At 38.7% G+C, this 21,668-nt stretch overlaps 1 protein-coding gene and 1 long non-coding RNA gene across 2 annotated transcripts in view; one reads left to right on the top strand and one right to left on the bottom strand.

Moving 5' to 3' along the window:
• The window catches only part of FSIP1 (fibrous sheath interacting protein 1), a 196,097-nt gene that overhangs the window by 160,851 nt on the left and 13,578 nt on the right, over window positions 1–21,668 (bottom strand). The window contains exons 4-5 of the mRNA XM_047863184.1: window positions 17,591–17,745; window positions 16,115–16,208 (exon numbers count right to left, since the gene is read on the bottom strand). Of these exons, the coding sequence (XP_047719140.1) occupies window positions 16,115–16,208; window positions 17,591–17,745 (249 nt within the window). The remainder of the gene's footprint in view (window positions 1–16,114; window positions 16,209–17,590; window positions 17,746–21,668) is intronic.
• On the top strand, window positions 644–21,368 carry LOC125168231 (uncharacterized). Its single transcript, XR_007153049.1, has 3 exons — window positions 644–753; window positions 4,653–4,822; window positions 21,240–21,368. It is a non-coding gene; the product is annotated as an uncharacterized LOC125168231 (long non-coding RNA).

The following is a 21,668-nucleotide window of genomic DNA, read 5'->3' as shown; positions in this document are numbered from 1 at the left end:
TATTTACCTAAATGGAAATTTTATGTCCACAAAAATACCTGCATACCATGTGTAAAGCAGTTTTATTCATAATCACCAAAAACTGGAAGCAATCAAGACACCTTTCAATAGGTGAAGGTATAAACAAACTGTGGTACATCCATAAAATGAAATACTATTCAGGGACAAAGAAAGTAAGCAGCTCTCAAGCCACAAAAAGACATCAGATGAATCTTAAATGCAGAGTGCTAAGAGAAAGAACCCAATCTGAAAAGGCTACATGCTGTATGATTCTAATTACATACCATTCTGGAAAAGGCAAACTACAGAGGCAGTGAAAAGACCAGAATGGCTAGGGGTGCAGGGGCAGGAGGGAGAGTTGAATGGGAAGTCACACCAGGGATTTTTCACAGGGGTAAAACTATTCTGCACGATAGTCTAATACTGGTTACATGACACTGCACGTTTGACAACCTATAACTTCACAGCACAAAGAGTGAATCTTAAGGCATGAAAGTTTTCAAACTATTATTAGAATGTGAATTAGAATTAGAATTCTTATTAGATGTCATAGAATCCCAGGATGGAATGTAGAATGTGACCAAACAATCTAACTATGTTACAAATCTCTGAAGCGATCTCACTGGAGGGAGCAGAGGAAAAAGGTGTTCACCTTGAGTAACTTTGGAAATGAGTGGAGTCTGCAAGCCTAAAGGCAGTAGAGATGGCACCTGAGCACTGGACGCCAGCTGATTGTTTCCTATAGGGGTACAGGTGAACAGTTTTGATATCACTACACGTATAGTAGAAGTGAGCAATGGGCGAATGAAGGGCCAATGGTGAGAGCCAGGTTTCTCCTTGTTGGGAGTGGAGATTACAGGTAACGAAGGGGAAATGGCTAGAATGATTTATGTGGTAAAATAATAAAGTCGGAGATCTCAGTATAAACTCATGTTTAGCTTAACATAGATACAGATGGTTACACATAGAAATATTTAGGGGCGCCTGAGGGGCTCAGTTGCTTAAGCGTCCGACTGTTGATTTTGGCTCAGGTCTTGATCTCATAGTCATACCACATTGGGCATGGAGCCAGACTGGGATTCTCTCTCTCCTTCTGTCTCTGCCCCTCCCCTGCTCATTCTCCCCCCCCCAAAAAAAGTAGCTTATAAAAAAAGTACTACTTAAAAATAATGCAGGGGTGCCTGGGTGGCTCAGTCGGTTGGGCGTCCGACTTCCGCTCAGGTCATGATCTCGCAGTTTGTGAGTTTGAGCCCCACGTCAGGCTCTGTGCTGACAGCTCGGAGCCTGGAGCCTGCTTGGGATTCTGTGTGTGTCTCTCTCTCTCTTCCCCTCCCGCACTCACACTCTGCCTCTCTCTCCCTCAAAACTAAATAAACATTAAAAAAATTATAAATAATGCATACAACAGGTTAGTATACCCACAAATATTTCCTTTCTCAGAGGCTCAGAATCAGTGACTCCCCACTAGAAACAAGCACACCCAGCATCCAGATCTTGGTATCTAATATCTTTCTCCAGTCAGAGGAACCAGGGCTCCTTGAAGAGACAACTGATTCTAGGTCTCAGATACGAAATACACAAGCTGAGTCTGGTGCATCCTGTAGTGCCAGAGAGTAAGGAAGTGTTCAACAACAACAAAACAAAACCCACAGTTGTTGAAGGCCCATCAAAGGGACACAGGAGTCAATTGAAAGAGCTCTCAATGACCAAAGTTGGAAAAATTTGAGCAGAAAATAAAGTAATATTAGATTAAAATCCAGTGTATGAAATAAATATCCACAAGTCTATATTGATATAAATAAATGATTGAATAAACAGATACATGGGAAGAAAAGATAAATCTCCCATGCAGAATAATTCAAAATAATTTATGTAAATACTCTGCCTTCAAGGAGGTGAAGCATAACTGCCCACCTCTCAAGTAAGAGCTGTGCACAGTAACTTCCTTCCAGAGAAGACAGGATGGAAAGGGGGAAAAATTGAAGAACTTCACAGTGGAGAACTCTAACAAACACCTCTTCAGCCAGGTGATCAAAGTTAACATCAACAGTGATGAGTCATGTTGACAGTTATGATGTGATGAAATGGAAATGGCATTTTAACTCTATAGTCTTCCAAGAACATACAACCCTAGTCAACTATAAGAAAAGCATGGATAAATTGCAATTTCTGGAAATTCCACATAGTACTTGATCAGTACTCCTCATAACTGCCAAAGTCATCAAAAACAAGGAAAGTCAGGGGGTGCCTGGGTGATTCAGTCAATTAAGCATCCAACTCGATTTCAGCTCAGGTCATGATCTTGAGGTTTGTCCGTTCAAGCCTCACAACAGGCTCTGTGCTGATGGTGCAAGACTGCTTGAGATTCTCTTTCTCTCCCTCTGTTTCTACCCCACACTCACTCGCTCACTCTCTCTCTCGCTCAAAATAAATAAATAAAGCTTAAAAAAAAAACAAAAAACAAAAACAAAAACAAGGGAAGTCTGAGAAAGTGCACAGCCAAGAGTAGCCCAGAGAGACAGAAGGACCAAATGCAATGTGCTATCCTGGATGGCCCCTGGAACAGAAGAAAAAGCATTGGGTAAAAACTAAAGTCTGAATAAAGTGTGGGTTTTAGTTAATAATAATGTATCAATATTGGTTCATTAATTGTAACAAACATACCATACTCTGGTAATAATAGGGGAAACTGGCTGCACGTATATGGGAAATCGTTATACTACCATCCTAATTTCTCTGTAAATCTAAAACTGTGCTAAAATAAAAAGTTAATTTTATTTTTTTTTAATTTTTTTTTCAACGTTTTTTTTTTAATTTATTTTGGGACAGAGAGAGACAGAGCATGAACGGGGGAGGGGCAGAGAGAGAGAGAGGGAGACACAGAATCGGAAACAGGCTCCAGGCTCCGAGCCGTCAGCCCAGAGCCTGACGCGGGGCTCGAACTCACGGACCGCGAGATCGTGACCTGGCTGAAGTCGGACGCTTAACCGACTGCGCCACCCAGGCGCCCCAAAAAGTTAATTTTAAAAAAGAAAACATTTTAGATTAAGAGGAGGAAAGGAAAACACAAATGAAATTAGAAATAAGAATATGGAACGTAATAAACAAGGAGAATTAATCTTTTAAAATACTATATGAAATTTTTTTTAGTAAAATGTTAAATCTTGGTGAAATGGATATTTTGGAATCTCCCAGACATGGGTGTATTGCCAGAATTGACTCAGAAGATGAGAAAACTGAAATATAATAGTAAATATGAAAGAAGCTAAGAAAAGCGTCGGTGAATTGCCTCCAAGAAATTATTTGAACCAGATGGTTTTTCCAGTGAAATCTTTCAAGTTTTTAGGGAACAGATAATCCCCATGTTATATAAACTATTTCGAAGCATAGAAATAAATGAACATCTAGCCCCAATCATTTTATGAAGTGAACATAACCTAACAAAGCATAGGCACACACCTCCTAACCCCACCTCTAACGTCAACACCATAACACACGTGCACATGGACACACACACACACAGAGGAAATCTCATTATAAATCTCATAAATACAGATGCGAAAATTCTGAATAAATTCAGCCATTGAAATCTGGTACTAAATTAAAAGAATAATCCTCTCTAACCAAGAAACACTGACCCAGAAATAAAAGACTTTCCTAGCATTTAAATACATTGATTTTTAAACATTAGTGTGTCAAGACAGAAAAATTTTATGATTGTTTAAATAGATAATAAAAGGCATTCATAAATTTCAACACTAAGTCTTTATGAAGTTATCAGAATAGGAATAATTATTGAAAAGGACACAAAAATTCATACACTTTCCAGGTGATCATAAACTAACAAGACTCAAAGCAAACAACTAAAGATAATTAGAATTGATCAGGTAATTTAATTATCACTGAGAGCCAGAAGAGATCAATGTCCCAACTCAAGCAGTCAGGCAGAAGAGGGCAAATCCTTCCTTCATCCATCCTTGAGTTCTATTCAGACCTCAACAGATCAGCTGATGCCCACCCACACTGGGGAAGGTAATGTACGCAACTCAGTCTACCAGTTCAAACGGTAGTCTCTCCTGGAAACATCCTGGATGATACACCCAGAAATAATGCTTAACCCAGACATCTAGGCATCCCATGATCCAGTCAAGTTGACACATAAAATTAAGCATCACAAAGACTGGATGGATGATGAAACCATTAATCCAGATAGAAGAAACATACAAAAGGAGGAACAGATTTTAACACTAGGAAGTAAGGGAGAGGGGAGAAGAAAAAGAGGAAAGCCAGAAGGAAATAATGATACCAGTAAAAATGTTACGGGTCCATGACTGGCTACCTGTGCCAGATGCTACAGAGAGGTCACACAGGATAAAAATTGGAAATATGCCACCAGGTTTAGAATCTAAGAGGACTCCTGATTGAGGTAGTTTCTGTTGTGTGAAAGGAGAAAATACAGACCACCGAGGAGTTGAGAAGTAAATGGAAATTGACCAGGTAGCCCCAGTAGGTGTGGATTATTCTTTCAAGAAGTCTGACCTTTAAGGAGAGAATGGAAAGTGAGTGGTACCTGTTTGGGAGCAGGGTAAAGAACCCAGGGAGGAGGTTCTATCTGTATCTTTGGCTGGTTTGATGGCTCTTTTCTGTTTTAGGACCAGAAGATTCAAACACAGTAAACTGAAGACAAGGAGACAGAGAAGGAGAGACAGAAGCTCTACATGAGACACAGAATGATGGATGGATCAGGAGCCAGGGGCAGAGTGAAAGGGATGGGACATCGTTGACCTTGGCCTTGGAGAACAGCACCTTGTCTCACTCTGAGGTAAGAAATATGGGGGATGGAGTATAGTCAGAGTGCACTTTACAGACAGAAGGATAGAATGTGAAAGGGATTCCCACCGAGGTGACTGTTTTCTCTGGACAGTAAGCAGGCCAAAGTGAAGGACTTGCAGAAGACAGTAGGAGGTTAAACAACCAGAATAATTTGCAATAGCCACTTTGGAGAATGCAAAAGACATCAGTAGGCCATACTGAGACTGTAGCAGAGGTTAAAAGCCAAAACTCCTTAGCTATACTGGTTAGCGCAAGTGATTTTCTCCCTCAATCCTCTGCAAATCAGAGCTGGAGAATTTTCTTAGAATATTCAGTGTTAACACCCATGAGCAGAAGTAACATATACCTGTATTTCACAGAAAATCACAGAGGTATTTACCGGCCATTAGAAACCTGATTGATTAAGATGCCACTGTTGTTGTGCTTACATGCACTTACAAATTTGGAGCTGGAAGCACAAGAGGTCAGGGTAACAAAGGAAGAAGGAATGACCTCCATTTAAAACACTGATGAGGAACAATCCTATCACTGCCTCAGAGAGTACGAATTCTATCTCTATCCATCAGAGAAATTCTAAAAACTAAGGGGAAACTCCGAGTATGATAGAGTTTTGATTTTCACCAGAGTTCTCTACAAAAATGTAAAAGCAGTCCCTCAAAAATGGGGTGGAAAGACTTGTAAAATATTTCTAAGATCTCTAACAAGTGCAATATTGTCTACTTATTGTCTACTTCAAACAGTACTTAAACTTGAAGTTATTAACTCTGGATTATAAAGTCAAAATGTGGTAAAAAAAAAAAAAAAAAAAGAATCTAATGTGGTTTTTATCTTTCTCTTGGCATCAAGGCCCCACTTGTGTTTAGTACCTATCAATAAAACTAAATATACAACTCAACAATAAGTATCTTTTCATTTGTTTTGCTGTTGGTTCTTTGTGATGTTAGCAGGAGGCTAGGATGTATTTGGTGTTTGGGGGAGCTGGAAAACAGGTTGGAAATTGTCATTGTTCCACCTGCCCAAAGTCCCTCAAATTACTCTTAAATAAAAGGCTAAGCAAAGGACTAGGGAGACAAGGAAGAATACTCATCCTAGGGTGCCTGGGTGGCTCAGCCGGTTAAGATCTGACTTATGATTTTAGCTCAGGTCATGATCCCATGATTGTGAGATCAAGCCCCATGTCAGGCTCTGCTCTGAGTGTGGAGCCTGCTTGAGATTCTCTCTCTCTCTCTTTCTCTCTCTGTCTCTCTCTCTCTCTCTCTCACTGCTCCTGCCCACCAAAAGAATAATAAAAATTTTTAAAAAGAACACTCATCCTAAGAATTTCTCCCTTTTTCCAAAGGGAAAAGAGGCAGAAAGGAGGTTTGGGTATGTTTGTAGATACGTGTTTAAAGTTCAAGTTTAAATCAGTCTGGCTCTAAAGTCCACTCTTTTAACGTGCATATTTTAACTAGATGCTGCCACCTACTGGATAATTTACAAGGGTTTGTGCTTTCCTGGTAACAAAGAAAAACTTATGGAGGGGAACAGGGCAAAAGAATTGAATTGTTTTCATAGAAACATTTTACTTGAAAACTTACAGCTATATATAGGCTTGATCAAAATAATTATTTGTTTCAATTTTATATTTTTAATTAAGAGAGATAGCCAAAGTTCAGTGAATAACATGGGAAAGAAACTAATCTCAAAATAGAACAGATGTAAGTAGTTTTGCACCACTTTCTAATATGTGTCTGTATTGTAATAGCAGGAATTTGAAACTGTAAAATCACTGCTATGTGGTCAAATTGGACTCTTGCATTTATCTTCATTTCTTTCATACGTGCAGTGAAAATATTCTACTAATAATACCTTTCTTAAACTGAGGATTCCAAAAATTTCCTCTTCTAGAATGAAGTAATAACTATGTTATGTAAAATATGAAGAAAAAGCATGTAATCAGGCTAATGATGCAGTCCAAAGTAAATATCTCCTATGGTTTTTAAGATAGTTAGAAATCAAATCAATATGTGACTGTTAAACTTATGCCTAGGATGCAAAAAAAAAAAAAAAAAAAAAAAACACACCAGGATTTTTCATTAAGGAATCTGCCTTCTAAAAAAGACCAGTCACCAAAAAGCAAAAAGAATCTACTTAAATCTCAAGAGCCAGGAACACAGTAATATCATCTCTTCACTGGTGCACTAGTCCAGCGTGATCTCAAGACAGTAAGTAGCAAGAGTGAAAAGAAATAGGCATTTGGTTCACCTAATAGTATCATTTATTCCCATTTCCTTTTACATCAACCCTACTTTTGCATCTTATCTGCTCTGAGCACGATAAACACTGTCAGTACACAATAATTGACTAAGAATTCAAAATCTAAGAACTGAAACTCTAACATGATAATGTTTAAACCAGTGGTTCTCCCTGAACATAGGTTTCAGGTCCCTGGTAACTCCAGTTTTCAGCTCATAAAATCCAATTAGTTTCCATGTCAGAACATTAGTACTAATCTAACATCACTGTAAATGTTTGCAGGGCCTATAGTAGTCATGTGACTCCAGAGACGTGAGCGCTATAGGTTTAAGCCAAATGTACATGGCATGAGCTTTAAAAACGAAACGTATTTGGTGGGGCACCTGGGTGGCTCAGCTGGGTAAGCGTCTCTTTGTTTCAGCTCAGGTCATGATCTCACAGCTCACAGGATCAAGCCCCACATTGGGCTCCAGGCTGACAGAGTGGAGCCTGCTTGGGATTCTCTCTCTGCCCTACCCCCGCTCACTTGGTCGTGTTCTCTCTTTCAAAATAAAACAAACTTTAAAAAAATGAAATGTATTTGATAGTTCTGCTTTAATTTTGAAGAAAAGACAACAGGGCACCTGGGTGGCTCAGTCAGTTGTGTGTCCAACTCTTGATTTTGACTCAGGTCATGATCTCATGGTTCATGAGTTCAAGCCCCACATCAGGCTCTGCATTGACAGCACAGAGCCTGCTTGGTATTCCATCTCCCTCTCTCTCTGCCCCTCCCCTGCTTGCTCTCTATAACTCTATCAACATAAATTAAAAAATAAACTTAAAAAAATAAAAAATGAAGAAAAGACAACTGATAACAAAAGTCTTGCCCTGCAGGGCCAAAAGTTCCTTTAATAGTGAACTCTATGCCTGAAAGGTTAACATCAAAAGCCCCCCTTACTATTTTACAGTCCCTGCTCCAGAGTCAACCACAGGAGGCACATATGCCTCTTAGAAATGCCCCATCCATTAGAGAAATCAGCATTTAGCTCCAGCTTTCTGAAATATAGATGCTGAGATACTGTAACATCCAGTTCTTTATTTGGAAGTCCTGCGTCTATGAAGATACAGAATTACTGACAGACGTGAAGGAAAATATAAGAAACTGTACTTTTCAAGACAGGTTATATTCATACCATAGCCTTCAGACACTGAAGGGAGTAAAACAGCATTCTATAAATAGCCATAACTTTAGAGGTGCTTTGCAGTCTTTCTTCTTAGTGTACTCACAACTGAACAACTCTCAACGAGAAAAACAGGCTTAAGAAAAACATGTTCTTGCAAAAAAACTTCCCGAAAAAGACAATATACCTGCCCTAATAAAACGTATTATAAAGCTACAGTAGTAAGAACAGTGCAATGCTAACATTAGAACAGATAGAAATATTATAATGGAAGAGAATAGAAATGTTGGAAACAAGCCCAATTCATGATAAAGTTAGCATTCCAAATAAATGAGGGAATGATGGATTATGCAGTAAAAGTACTGAGGTAACCCGTGTTAAAATCAAAAACAAATAGAGAGAAACCTTAGAAATGATCTGAGCAGACAACACCAGTTTAGTCATACAAACAAACATAATTTAGCTTCTTTTGCAAGAGTAACTTGACCTGGATCATCTCTTGCTTAGGCCTCTAGAAATCATAAGTAAAACTTAGTGTCTTCCAAAATTGATATGAAGTAACCAATCTGCTTTATAACAAAATACTCCTGAGCCTCAGTTCATGTTTTGGCTTCAGTGTTCCCAGTTTGCAAGCTGACTTTTTTCACGCGTGCATGATAAACTTCTACTAATTACTACCGTAATGACTCTTTGATTTTATTTCTGTTATTCGTGATCTTTTGATGCTAGCTAACAAACTGGGGGTGGGGGGGTGGGGGGAACCACCAAATCAATTCTCTACCTCATATATGACAACAAAATGAGTTCAAAGTAGACTAATACTTTAATTTTCATAAAACAATAACTGTACAATACATTTTTATGTCATCTTACAGTGGAAAAAGACTTTTTAAGCGGAACAACAGTCAATGATAAAAGAAAAGAAATGACTGGGGTGCCTGAGTGGCTCAGTCGGTTAAGCTTCCAACTTTGGCTCAGGTCTTGATCTCATGGTTCATGAGTTTGAGCCCCATGCCGGGCTCTGTGCTGACAATTCAGAACCTGGAGCCTGCTTCAGATTCTGTGTCTCCCTCTCTCTGTGCACCTCCCCCACTCATATTCTGTCTGTCTGTCTCTCTCTCTCTCTCTCTCTCAAAAATAAACATTAAAATTTTAAAAAGAAAAAAAAAATGACTGATTTATTTTTTTTTCTTTTTAATTTTTTTTTTAACATTTATTTATTTTTGAGACAGAGAGAGACAGAGCATGAACGGGGGAGGGGCAGAGAGAGAGGGAGACAATCGGAAGCAGGCTCCAGGCTCTGAGCCATCAGCCCAGAGCCCGACGTGGGACTCGAACTCATGGACCGTGAGATTGTGACCTGAGCTGAAGTCGGACGCTTAACCAACTGAGCCACCCAGGCGCCCCCAAAAATGACTGATTTAGCTAAATAAAAAAATACTCAGTTTGGGAGAGCAAGAAATACCACAAAACTAAAAATAAATTAGAAATAATGTTTTTTATATTTATGACTGTCAAATATTAGTATTCTTGATATGTAAAGGAGTCCTTCTAAACAATAAAAAGGAATACTTCATTTCATAAAAGAATCATTAATTCACAAAATGGCTAAAAGAATAAATACTCAACCTCCTTGATTATCACAGAGGTATAAATTGCGACTCCATTTTAAAAAAAGCTTTAAAACAACTATTAAACCCACTGTTATCATGGGTATACAAAAATAATTCTCAGATACAATATTTGATTTGTATTTGATACAATATTTGTCTAAATTGGTAAAACCTTTTAATAAGTCAATATGAATAAAAATCTAGGGACACCTGGGTGGCTCCGTTGGTTGAGCATCTGACTTCAGCTCGGGCCATGATCTCACTGTCCGTGAGTTCAAGCCCTGCGTCGGGCTCTGGGCTGACAGCTCGGAGCCTGGAGCCTGTTGCAGATTCTGTGTCTCCCTCTCTCTTTGCCCCTTCCCCACTCATGCTCTCTCTCTCTCTCTCTCTCTCTCTCTCTCTCTGTCAAAAATAAATAAACATTAAAAAAATTAAAAATATTTTTATATACGGATAAAATTTTTAAAAGGCCCAAGCCCTTTGACTAAGTGATTTCTCTTTGAAGTTGTATTCACTTCCTGTAGCTATTGTCGCAGTTTAACACAAACTTGGTCACTTAAAACAACAGAAATTTATTCTCTCACAATTCTAGAGGCCATTAGTCCAAAGTCAAGGTGTCGGTAGGACCACACTCTCTCCAGGGGCCCTCAGTGAAATTTCATTCCTTGCCTCTCCCAGCGTCTGGTGGCTGCCATCATCACCTTGGCTGTAGGCCACACCACTCCAATCCCTGCCTCAATCTTCATGTGGCTTCTCTTCTGAGTGCCTCTTCTCCCTCTGCCTCTCTCTTATGAGGATACCTATGATGGATACCTATGAGCTCATGTAGAGCTCTCTTCCATATTCCAGGATTATGTCCTCATCTTAAGATCCTTAACTTAATCACATCTGCAATGACATTTTTCCAAATAAGGTAACATTCACAGCTTCTAGGAATTTGACACGGATATCTCTTGGGAGGCATTTTTTCTTTTTCAACCTAGTTGTCAACCTAATTTTTCTTTTTTTTTTTTTTTTTTTTTTTTTTTTGCTTTTGTCCTTTTCTTTTTTTTTTTTTTTTAAGAGAGAGTGTGAGAGCATTAGCAGGGAAGGGGGCAAAGGAAGAAAGAGAGAATCTTAAGCAGGCTCTAACTCAGCAAGAAGTGAGACTGGGGCTTGATCCCACAACCCTGGGATCATGACCGGAGCTAAAATCAAGAGGTGGACACTCAACCGACTGAGCCACCCAGGTTCCCCACAACCTAGCTTCTCAATTACCACAGAAGGTAACAATGGAATAATTACTTAAGGATGTTATTGCAGCATTATGTATAACTGAAAAAAATTGAAAAAAAGAAATAACCTAAATGTTTAATAGCAGAATTTTAGTTAAATAAATTATGGTACATCTATGTAGGGAATTAATATACAGTCATTAACGATAATGCTGACACAGTATAAGGAATATAGTCAATGCCATTGTAATAGTGATGTATCAGATCAGATGGTAGCTATACTTGTGGTGAACTTAGAATAATGTAGGGAGCACCTGAGTGGCTCAGTTGGTTAAGCGTCTGACTTTTGATTTTGGCTCAGGTCATGATCTCGTGGTTGGTGAGATCAAGCCCTGTGTCAGACGCACATCATCTGAACAAAGCTACCTGGGATTCTCTCTCTCCCTCTCCCTCTATCCCTCCCCTGCTCATTCTCTCTCTCTCTCAAAATAATCTTTAAAAAAAATAATAATGTATAGACATGTTGAATCGCTATGTTGTACATCTGAAATGAATGTAACATTGTATCAACTATACTCAAAATTTATTTTTTATTTTTCTTAATGTTTATTTACTTATTTTGAGAGACAGAAAGCATGAGAAGGGGAGGGGCAGAGATAGAGGTATAGAGAGAATCCCAATCAGGCCTCGTGCTGTCAGCACAGAGCCCAACACGGGGCTAGATCCCACTAACCATAAGGTCATGACTGGAGTTGAAATCAAGAGTCAGATGCTCAACTGACTGAGCCACCCGGGCGCCCCGACTCAAATTTTTTTAAAATGCTGATGCAAATCATTCCAGTTATCTATTGTTACATGAAAAAAAATCACCCAAAATTTAGGGTCATACAGTAATAATTATTGCAGGCAAGATCAACTAATGGATACTAACATTAATGGACAACAGTTTGAGGAAAGATATTTGCATAAAGTATCTCGCCCACGATATTTATTAATTATAAAAGGAAAATTAGTAACTTTACAATAGAGAAACATAGCAGACACTACCTTAACCAAGTTTTCAAGGTTACTATCACCAGTAACATCAGAACTTAACCTTAGGTACCCTGAGCGTGACTGACCGAGAGCCCATAACTTCTGGGGTATTCTTGCCAAAAATGCATTAACTCTTTCTAATCAAGGGAAAACATCAGACAAACTGAAACTGAAGGATATTTTACAAAATAGCTGACCAGTACTCTCCAAATGCGTCAAGACCATGAGAGACAGGGAAAGATGGAGGAACTATCACAAATTCGAAGAGACAAGAAAACACGACAACCAAGTGCAAAAGGGGATCCTGGGTTGGATACTAGAAAATAAAAAGGACATTAGTGGAAAAACCGGTGAAATTTTAAGAGGGTCTGCAGTTTAATAGAATTATACGAACGTTAACTTCTTAATGTTGATCACTGTAAAGTCAACCCTTGAACAACATGGGGGTTAGGGGTGCCAAATCCCCATGTAGTTGAAAATCCATGCATAACTTTTGACTTCCCAAAGACTCTACTAATGGCCTACTGTTAACCAGAAGCCTTACCAATAATGTAAACAGTCGATTAATATACACTTTGTATGTTAAATGTATTATATCTTGTATTCTTAAATAGAGTAAGCTAGAGAAAAGAAAATGTTATTAAGAAAATCGTAAGAGAGGCGCCTGGGTGGCTCAGTCGGTTAAGTAACCAACTTCAGCTCAGGTCATGATCTCACGGTTCATGGGTTCCAGTCCCGCATTGGGCTCTGTGCTGACAGCTCAGAGCCTGAAGCCTGCTTTGAACTCTGTTTCTCCCTCTCTCTCTGCCCCTCTCCTGCTCACACCCTGTGTCCCACCCTCTCTCTCAAAAATAAACATTAAAAGCACTTTTTTTAAAGAAAAGAAAATTATAAGAGACAATGCATTTATAGTACTGTGCTGTAAAGAGTCCACATATAAATGGACCCATGAAGTTCAAACCCATGTTTCTCAAAGGCCAACTGTACTATGGTTACACAAGATACTAACATCAGGGGAGGCTGGGTAAAGAGCAAACAGGAACTCTATGTACTATTTTGAAAATTTTCTGTAAGTTTAACATTATTCCACAACAAAAAGGGAAAAGACAAAGAAAAAAACAAAAACAAAAAACTTAGTGGCACAAAACAGTGACCATTTTATTATGCTCATGATTCTGTGGGTCAGTAATATGAGGGGCACACCAGGAATGATATGCCCCTGCTCCACCATGAAGGAGGCCTCAGCTGGGGGGCTGCACTGGGCTGGAGATGTCTGTGGCAGCTCACCTGAGACCGTGTGTCTGGCCTTGGCTATCCTCTACATGACATTTGTTAGGAATGCAATGGCCAAGGTGGCTCCTTCTTTCACATCTCTGGTGCCGGCACTGAGATGCTGACCAGGCAGTGTATTAGTTTCCAGGGGCCGCTGTAACAAGTAACTGTGGGATGGATGGCTGAAAACAATAGCAATTTATTCTCTCCCAGTTCTAGAAGCTAGACATCTGGAATGAAGATGTCCGCAAAGCCGTGCCCCTCTGAAGTCTCTAGGGAAGAATCCTTCCTTGCTTCTTCCCAGCTTCTGGTGGCTCCCAACGACCCCTGCCATTCCTTGGCTTGTAACTACATCATTCTAAGCTCTGCCTTTATCTTCACATCACCTTCTTCTTAACCACGTCATTGTGTCTCTGTGTCTTCTTTTCTTACAAGAACGCCAAACTTCAGCTTTAGGGCCCACCTAATCCAGTAAGATCTCATCTTAACTAATCACATCTGTAAAGATTCTATTTCCTTTTGTTTGTTTGTTTATCTATTTATTTTTGAGAGACAGAGAGAGAGTGAGAGAGAGCACGAGGGGAGGGGCAGAGAGAGAGAGAATCGCAAGCAGGCTCCTGTCAGCGCAGAGCCTGACATGGGGCTCAATCTCAGGAACCATGAGATCATGACCTAAACTGAAATTAAGAGTCAGATGCTTAACCAACTGAGCCACCCAGGCACCCCTGCAAAGATTCTATTTCTAAATAAGGTCACATACTGAGGCTCCAGGTAGACGTGAGTTCCGGTGGAACACTACTGAACTCACTGTAGGTCAGAACTGGCCAACATCACGTCCTCTGGGTAGCCTTCATATGGCTTGTTTGGACTTTCTCACAGCATGGCAGCTTCAGGGTAGTCTGACTCCTTAGGATGGCTGGCTTTCCTCTGAGTGGGCCTTCTAAAAAGAGAAGCCGAAACTGCCAGTCCTTTAACGGCAAGGGCTGGAACTGGTGGTGTAGGATTACTTCTGCTGTAATCTATCAGTCAATGTAGTCCTAGCCCAGCCCAGACTGAAAACACAGGGAGAAAGAGACCCCATCCCTATCAAGGACTGGAATGAACATCATAGAGGGAAGGAACTATGGCAAACATCTTGGAAACAAACTATCACACAGTTCTGCCCTTACTGACAGCTAAGGGTGCCCATGAGATAAAAATTAGTAGGAATCAGATTACAAAACACATATATATAATTTGATCTCATTTTTATTTTTAAAATATATATAGATATCTGCATGGAAAATGTCTCAAAAGATAAAGAGTAAACAAAAATATTAATAATGATTATCTCTGCAAGTTAAGAATTTAGGTGATTTTTTTTCTTCCAGTTTATCAATATTTTCTAATACAGATTATGCATGTATTATTTCTATAACCAAATAGAAGAAGTAGAAAGTAAATGATCTATTATTTTAATAGGCAAATCACTTTGGGTTTTTTTTTTTAATGTCTTTTACTTATTTTTGAGAGAGAGAGCATGAGTGGGGGAGGGAATGAGAGGGGAAACAGAGGATCCAAAGCAGGCTCTGTGCTGACAGCAGTGAGCCCCATGTGGGGCTCGAACTCATGAACCTTCCTGAGCCAAAGTCAGACACTCAACCAACTGAGTCACCCAGGTGCCCTTAGTTTTTGGTGTTTCAATTAGGATATATAAATGGTAAATTTCAACAAAGCCAATCTAGATATACATCTGTCTAGGAGAAACTCAGATTCATTTTTTTTTAAGTCCTTAGTCATAGAAAGGACAACCCAGATAGGGCACCCACTTCCTGGACAGAAACATTTGGTGCATTCTAAATCCAAATCTCCTGGGCCCAAGCAGCTTTTGAGCTCTCACCGCTGGATCCAGAAAGAAACAAACCTCAAGGAATTTCATTCACATCAAAACTCATGCTAACCATCAGCAATAGTCTGAGTCAGGTTGTTGAGGCTCTGCAATGTTAGACACTCACTTTGCAAAAGACAAATGGATCCCAGGAGTCTCAGAGAAATCAGGGGCCCCTGCTTAGAGTCAGTTTTACCCCCCAACGGTATTGGATAACCACTTACGTGATGCAGGCTAAAGGATTTCCAAAGCGTCCTGCCAAAAACCTAGCAACCACTTCCCAATCCCCCAAATTTTCACCACTGTATAAGGAAGCTAAAGGCTACATGACTCTATCACACTTCTTTGGGTGAAGAAGGAGGAAGAGAAGATAAAGGAGGAGGAGAAGGAGGAGGAGGAAAGGAAGAATGATAAATATACATACACACAGATGGCAAATTAGAAACATGCATAATGATTTGGCTGGTCTCAAAAACAAGACTGGAAGAGAACAGGAAATAGGACGGATTTTTATGAAAGGGATGGCAGAAGCCTGAGTGACACATCGTGGGAGGATTCTAGGCAGTTAGGAGACTGCATAGACTGGGTGTCTAGAGGCCTCTTAGAGGCACAGGAAGTAAAGGCAAAGACATATTGTGTCGATTTCCCAATTTTTCACTGCCCTGTCCCCCTCACTCTTGAACAGGTACAAACCCGAGAAGCCTCTGAAACTTACCGATGCTCAGGAAAGTTCCATATAATCCTACCTAATGTGATCATTTCCCATAGAGAAGAGTTAAACTCACAAAGAAAAAGAAAGAATCACTTAACTGGGATTTTTACTTTAATTCAAATATTCTATGACTCTGAGATTAAAAAAAAAAAAAAAAGATAAATTTTACTCACCGACAGTTTCTTCTGATGCAGCAGTCAAAGCTAGAAACTTTTTTGTATTTTCCATCTCCTCATTACTTTGCAAAGCTTCACTAGTTTTTGCAGACTAATAAAAGAGAAACAAGGAAAAGAAGGCAACTACACTCTTCGATATTTTGTACAGTTTCAACATGGATTACAAATTGTGTAATTTGTAATTCCACAATGGACCTGAACAAAAAGGGACAGGTCATTTTTATCTCTTTAAATAGGAAATCTATTAATATCCCTGTTCCCACAAATTCTAGCAATGAATAGTCCCAAACAGAGTTGTAATATATGTCTATCATTATATAATCATTATCTCACTTAAATCTTCTTCAGCTTCTGTTTAATATTTCCATAACTAATGAGTAGCCTAAAGGTCCATCATGAAATTATAGTTTCAGACATTTCAGGATTGATACTATATTTTATTATGGGTCCAATTATTATTCCTGTTTCCAAACAAGTAAAACTTTGCTTTGAGATTCAACAGGAATAAGTGATAGGCTAACTTTTTATGACAAATTTATACAAATCGTTTCTCTAGTTTAAATTAGTGCAATGTGTATGGTGCTTTCTACTCCATGGTCTACCTGGGAATCTTGTAAAAATGTATTCTTCGTCACTTCGTTATTAATGCAGAGCATCATCTAGGAAATGTCCTTGAAGTCAGTCGACTGAGGAAGGAAGAATTTATCAAAAACAACTCATCTGTTATTACAGTGCTCTTTACCTAAAAGTGCTCTCCTTTACGGGACAAAGTTCAAATATGAACCAATGGCTAAACGTCAAGTCAGAGCAAATATATGGTCAACTTCCACCCCTCAATACTACAGAGAATAAAGGTCCAAGAAGGCCAAGGAAAGCTAATCGAGCACTAGAGATGTACTGAGACAGAAGCAAATAGAGCATGGTCACAGACCACAAGCACTTTACAGCTTCTAAGAGATCTTGACCAGCATGTGAAACAGTGAACACCCCACTTCTTGGTCACAAAAGTTTACTTAAAAAATAATGGCGACCAGGGGGTTAAATTTGTGTATATTTATGTGTTTATCTCCAAACCGTAAGCTTGCTGAAGAAGCAGCAAACAGACTTGATGAAAGTAGGGACCCCATCACTTTCTGCTCCAGAAACGGAGGAACCCCAGCCTGACACTGGTAAGAGAGGTCTGCTGTGCTGCCCATGGAAAACAAACATGGCAGTGTAGTGCCTGAAATCTGGAATTCTGCAAAGTTACCTTGTCTAGTTCCAGAAAACGTCTAGTACTTGTCTAGTTCCAGAAAACGATCTCCCTCACCTCCCCCCCCCACACACACACATACATATACACACCACCATCCTACTTCTACAAAATAAGTCAATAAAGGCAGACCACATTAATACTACCACAGTCCATGCTTTTCTTACTCATCTTAGAGGAAATTATTTCTTCCACATCAGCAGTGGTGAGACAACTCTTACCTTAAGTTCTTCCCACAGCTTTATTCTCAGGTCTAGACCTTGCTTCTTAATTTCTTTTTCTCGGTATTGTTTCTTCACCAATATTTTATCAAGCCTCTTCATCTTCTGAATAGCATCTTGAAGTTGAGAATCTAATTCTTTTAATTCAGGTTCATCTATATTGTGTTGAAAGTAGGAATGAGCTTGAAGTTTGGTACAACCAGAAAGTTTCGTTTTGTTTTTACTGTTTGTTCTTTCATTCAACAAATGTTTATGGCTGGTGAGAATAACTGACATATTTTACAAGGTGCTTTCACACATATTTTTTCATATGATTATCGAACAACCTATGAAATATAATTATCTAACAACCCGGTTTTACAGCTAAAATAACTATCTTTTCTTTTTTTTCCTTTTTGAAATTTTTTTTGAGTATAGTTGACACACGATGCTACAGTTTCAGGTGTATAACACAGTGATTCAACAACTCTGTAACAAGCTATGCTCACCACAAGTATAACTACCGTCTGTCACCATACAATGCTGTTACAGTGTCATTGACTATACTCCATATGCTGTGCCCTTTATCCCCATGACTTAATAATTTCATAATTGGAAGCCTGTATCTCCCACTCCCCTTCACCCATTTTGCCCATTCCCTAACCCCCTGTTTCTGACAACCATCACTTTGTTCTCTGTATTTACAGGTCTCATTCTGCTTTTTTGTTTGTTTGTTTGTTTGTTTGTTTGTTTATTCATTTTTGGTTTTGGGGATTGCACATATAAGTGAAATCATATGGTATTTGTCTTTCTCAGTCTGACTTGTTTCAATTAGCATAATACCCTCTAGGTCCATCATCCATACTGTCACAAATGATAAGATCTCATCATTTTATGGCTGCCTTATGTTCCTGTGTGTGTGTGTGTGTGTGTGTGTGTGTGAGAGAGAGAGAGAGAGAGAGAGAGAGAGAGAAAGAGAGAGAGAGAGAGAGAGATTGAGAATGTATACAACATCTTCCTTATCCATTTATCTATTGATGGACACTTGAGTTGCTTCCATATCTTGGCTATTGTAAATAACACTACAATAAATATAGGGGTGTGTATATCTTTTCAAATTAACATTTTCATTTTCTTTGGGTAAATACCCAGTACTAGAATTCCCGGATCATATGGTATTTCTATTTTTAATTTTCTAAAAAAATCCTCCATACTGTTTTCTACAGTAGCTGTACCAATTTATGTTCCCACCAACAGTACACAAGGGTTCCTTTTTCTCCACATCCCCGCCAACACTTGGAAAGAACTCTGTTCTTTCAAATAGCTAATAAATTATGGTATTGAACTCATAGGTGGGTCTTATCTCATTTTCAATCCCAAAATATTTCTCCTTCATTCTGGTATACCTTCTATATTCATAAGTAAGGAATAAGAAATAAGACAAAGACCCTATCCTAAAACTGCTTCAGACTAAAAGAGAAGGCATGTAGCTATTTGTGAAATCGATGCAGTAAAATGTAACATGTCAAGAAATGAAATGATTCCAACACAGAGAAACAAATTCAGAAAAGTACTCTATGTAACTAGACAGCTTTTATCTATGCCCCTCCCATTTGTTCTATTTTTTTTTTGAAATACCTATAAATGGATAATTGGTAGTAACTTATTTAAAGCTAAGGGCTCTTTAGAACTTTCTTCACTCAAGTTTTAACTTATGATTAATGATAATGTTAATAATAGCAGCTAACATTTATAGAATTATCTGATATGCTCAGTGTTAAGGGCTTTATTTACAGGCATTGTGTCATTTAATCCTCATCATAATCCTGTCAGGTAGTATAGTTATTGTCCCATTTTACAAATTAGTAAACTGAGAATAATTTTTAACTGAGTTACATACACGTCCAAGATGATATAAGTAGTAAATGGCAGGGCCAGTTTCCACCCAGATCTGTCTGATTTGAGAGTCAAAACTCTTCACCAACAGGTAATATGTCCTCTGTGAAGTCTGATGAAAGATGTTAATCTGGCAATGAGCATAAATGCTCAAATACTGAAGTCTCAGCCACTCCAGTTTAGGAAGTGGCATATTATGCTAAGACCAAATTTTGCAACTTTTTAAAATCCAGAGTCCAGTGTGTTTCCCTATAATGTACATCACTTCCTCTTCAAGGAAAAGGGGATATTTTCAGAAGGGAACTAGCTTATCCAAAAAGAGGCTTATCGATAAAGAGGCTCTACAGATCTTGTTGCTTACATATTTCAAATGCAACAGCCTTTAGTTATAATTCCCAAATGCCAGTCCTTGCACTCCATATACAGAGGTGGTCTATACAGCAGACATCTGGAAGTAACTCATGCAGTTCCGAAACAGTATAAATAAGTTCAGTGTAAACTGAGCCAATAGCTAATCGCAACTATAATGCCTCATTTCCTGATAACTATAATCCTGAGTCAACAGGCCCAATTTTGAGAGCGAAACTCATCCCAAATATACTCTTTAAGTCACCATTTCTCAAAGTTTATGACCTCAGCTTCCCTTTACAACCTTGAACGTTATTGAGAACCCAAAGTAGCTTTTATGTTATATCTATTGATAATTACCATATCGGAAATCAAAACTGAAAAATACATATTTATTCATTCATTTAAAAATAATAAACATGTTATTAGTAATTACATGCTAACATAAATATAACATTTTTATGACAAATAAGTATAGACTCCAAAAAAATTAAGAAGGGCATTGTTTAAAATTTTTAATATCTAGCTGAACAGAAAACAGTTGGATTCTTATATCTGCTTGTATAATCTATTGCAATCTCTTGTTTCAGTTAGAATGTATGAACAAAATCAGGCCTCATACAAATATATATCTGGAAAGGGGAGGAGAAATTTAATAATCTTCTCAGATAATTGTGGATATTCTTCTTCGATACTACATCAAAACTCGACAAGGGGTGGTTTCTTAAAGAGTGGTTGTAATGTGAAATACGTAACTCTATCAGTGAGCTTTTTGTATTTATTCCATTAAAATCCATGCATCTATCATTTGTGCTGAATGGATCTTTTACCCTTCATTGGTCATTTGGAAGATAGTGGTTCACTGACTTACGCAGACCTTCAAAATGTTAACACGTTTCAGGATACAGTATTTTTAAAAAATCACATTTGTTCACACTGCCATCAAATTTTATCGGAAAAGTCTAAGTCTTGGAAAGCTGTCAGTCTCACAGTGGCATACACAAGTTTTCCAAAATTCTAATTTTCACTTGAAAGTCCAAACTTTATCACTGACGAAAGATACTGTCAGTTATTTTCCTTGAAATCACACGCTCATTTCATCTTTAAAAAAAAAAAAAATGACTTCCAAATACCCAAGTCTGAATGATACTAGTTGGTCCGTCAGTCATTCTTTCACGTAAGAATGATGCTCCGTTAAAAAGCGGCCAGCTCGGTTCTCGACTTAAACTATCATACGAGTACTGTTCCTCAACACAAACTTCCCATTTTGGTGTAGGGCAGAGTTGCTATATACACACCTCCCATTTTACCTCACAGGCAATTAAACAGATGTGTATTTCAAGTCCAGGTTTCATGAGATTAACGATTTCTACTGCTCCACCAAAGATGTTCTTGAGTGACACAGGCTATTTCTTTTCCCTCCCAGTGGCTGGTCAGGAAGAACACAATGACCGACTAGTACAATGCGATACACTGCCTGGATTCGTGCTAACACAGGAGCAATTTTACGCACCGTCGCTTTTGTGCCATCACCGCAAATGTCCATGTAGTGGGCGGAAAGGCAGGTATCATTATTTCAGTATTACGATGAATTATATTACTGATATATCAATATTATGACGAAAGAAGTTTTTAGTTTGCAAAATTCCTAAAAGGGGCTCAGCAATCCCCCACGGCTCTGCACACCACATTTGGAGACATGCTCTCCACTCTGACCAGTATTAATTTAATAACCAGGGTGGGAAAAAAGGAGTCTTTTAAAATCCAAAAGTTACTAGGGGCGCCTGGGTGGCGCAGTCGGTTAAGCGTCCGACTTCAGCCAGGTCACGATCTCGCACTCCGTGAGTTCCAGCCC

The sequence above is a fragment of the Prionailurus viverrinus genome, chromosome B3, assembly GCF_022837055.1.
Source record: "Prionailurus viverrinus isolate Anna chromosome B3, UM_Priviv_1.0, whole genome shotgun sequence".
NCBI classification, from domain to species: Eukaryota; Metazoa; Chordata; class Mammalia; order Carnivora; family Felidae; genus Prionailurus; species Prionailurus viverrinus.
This window is presented reverse-complemented; position numbering and strand designations above follow the sequence as displayed.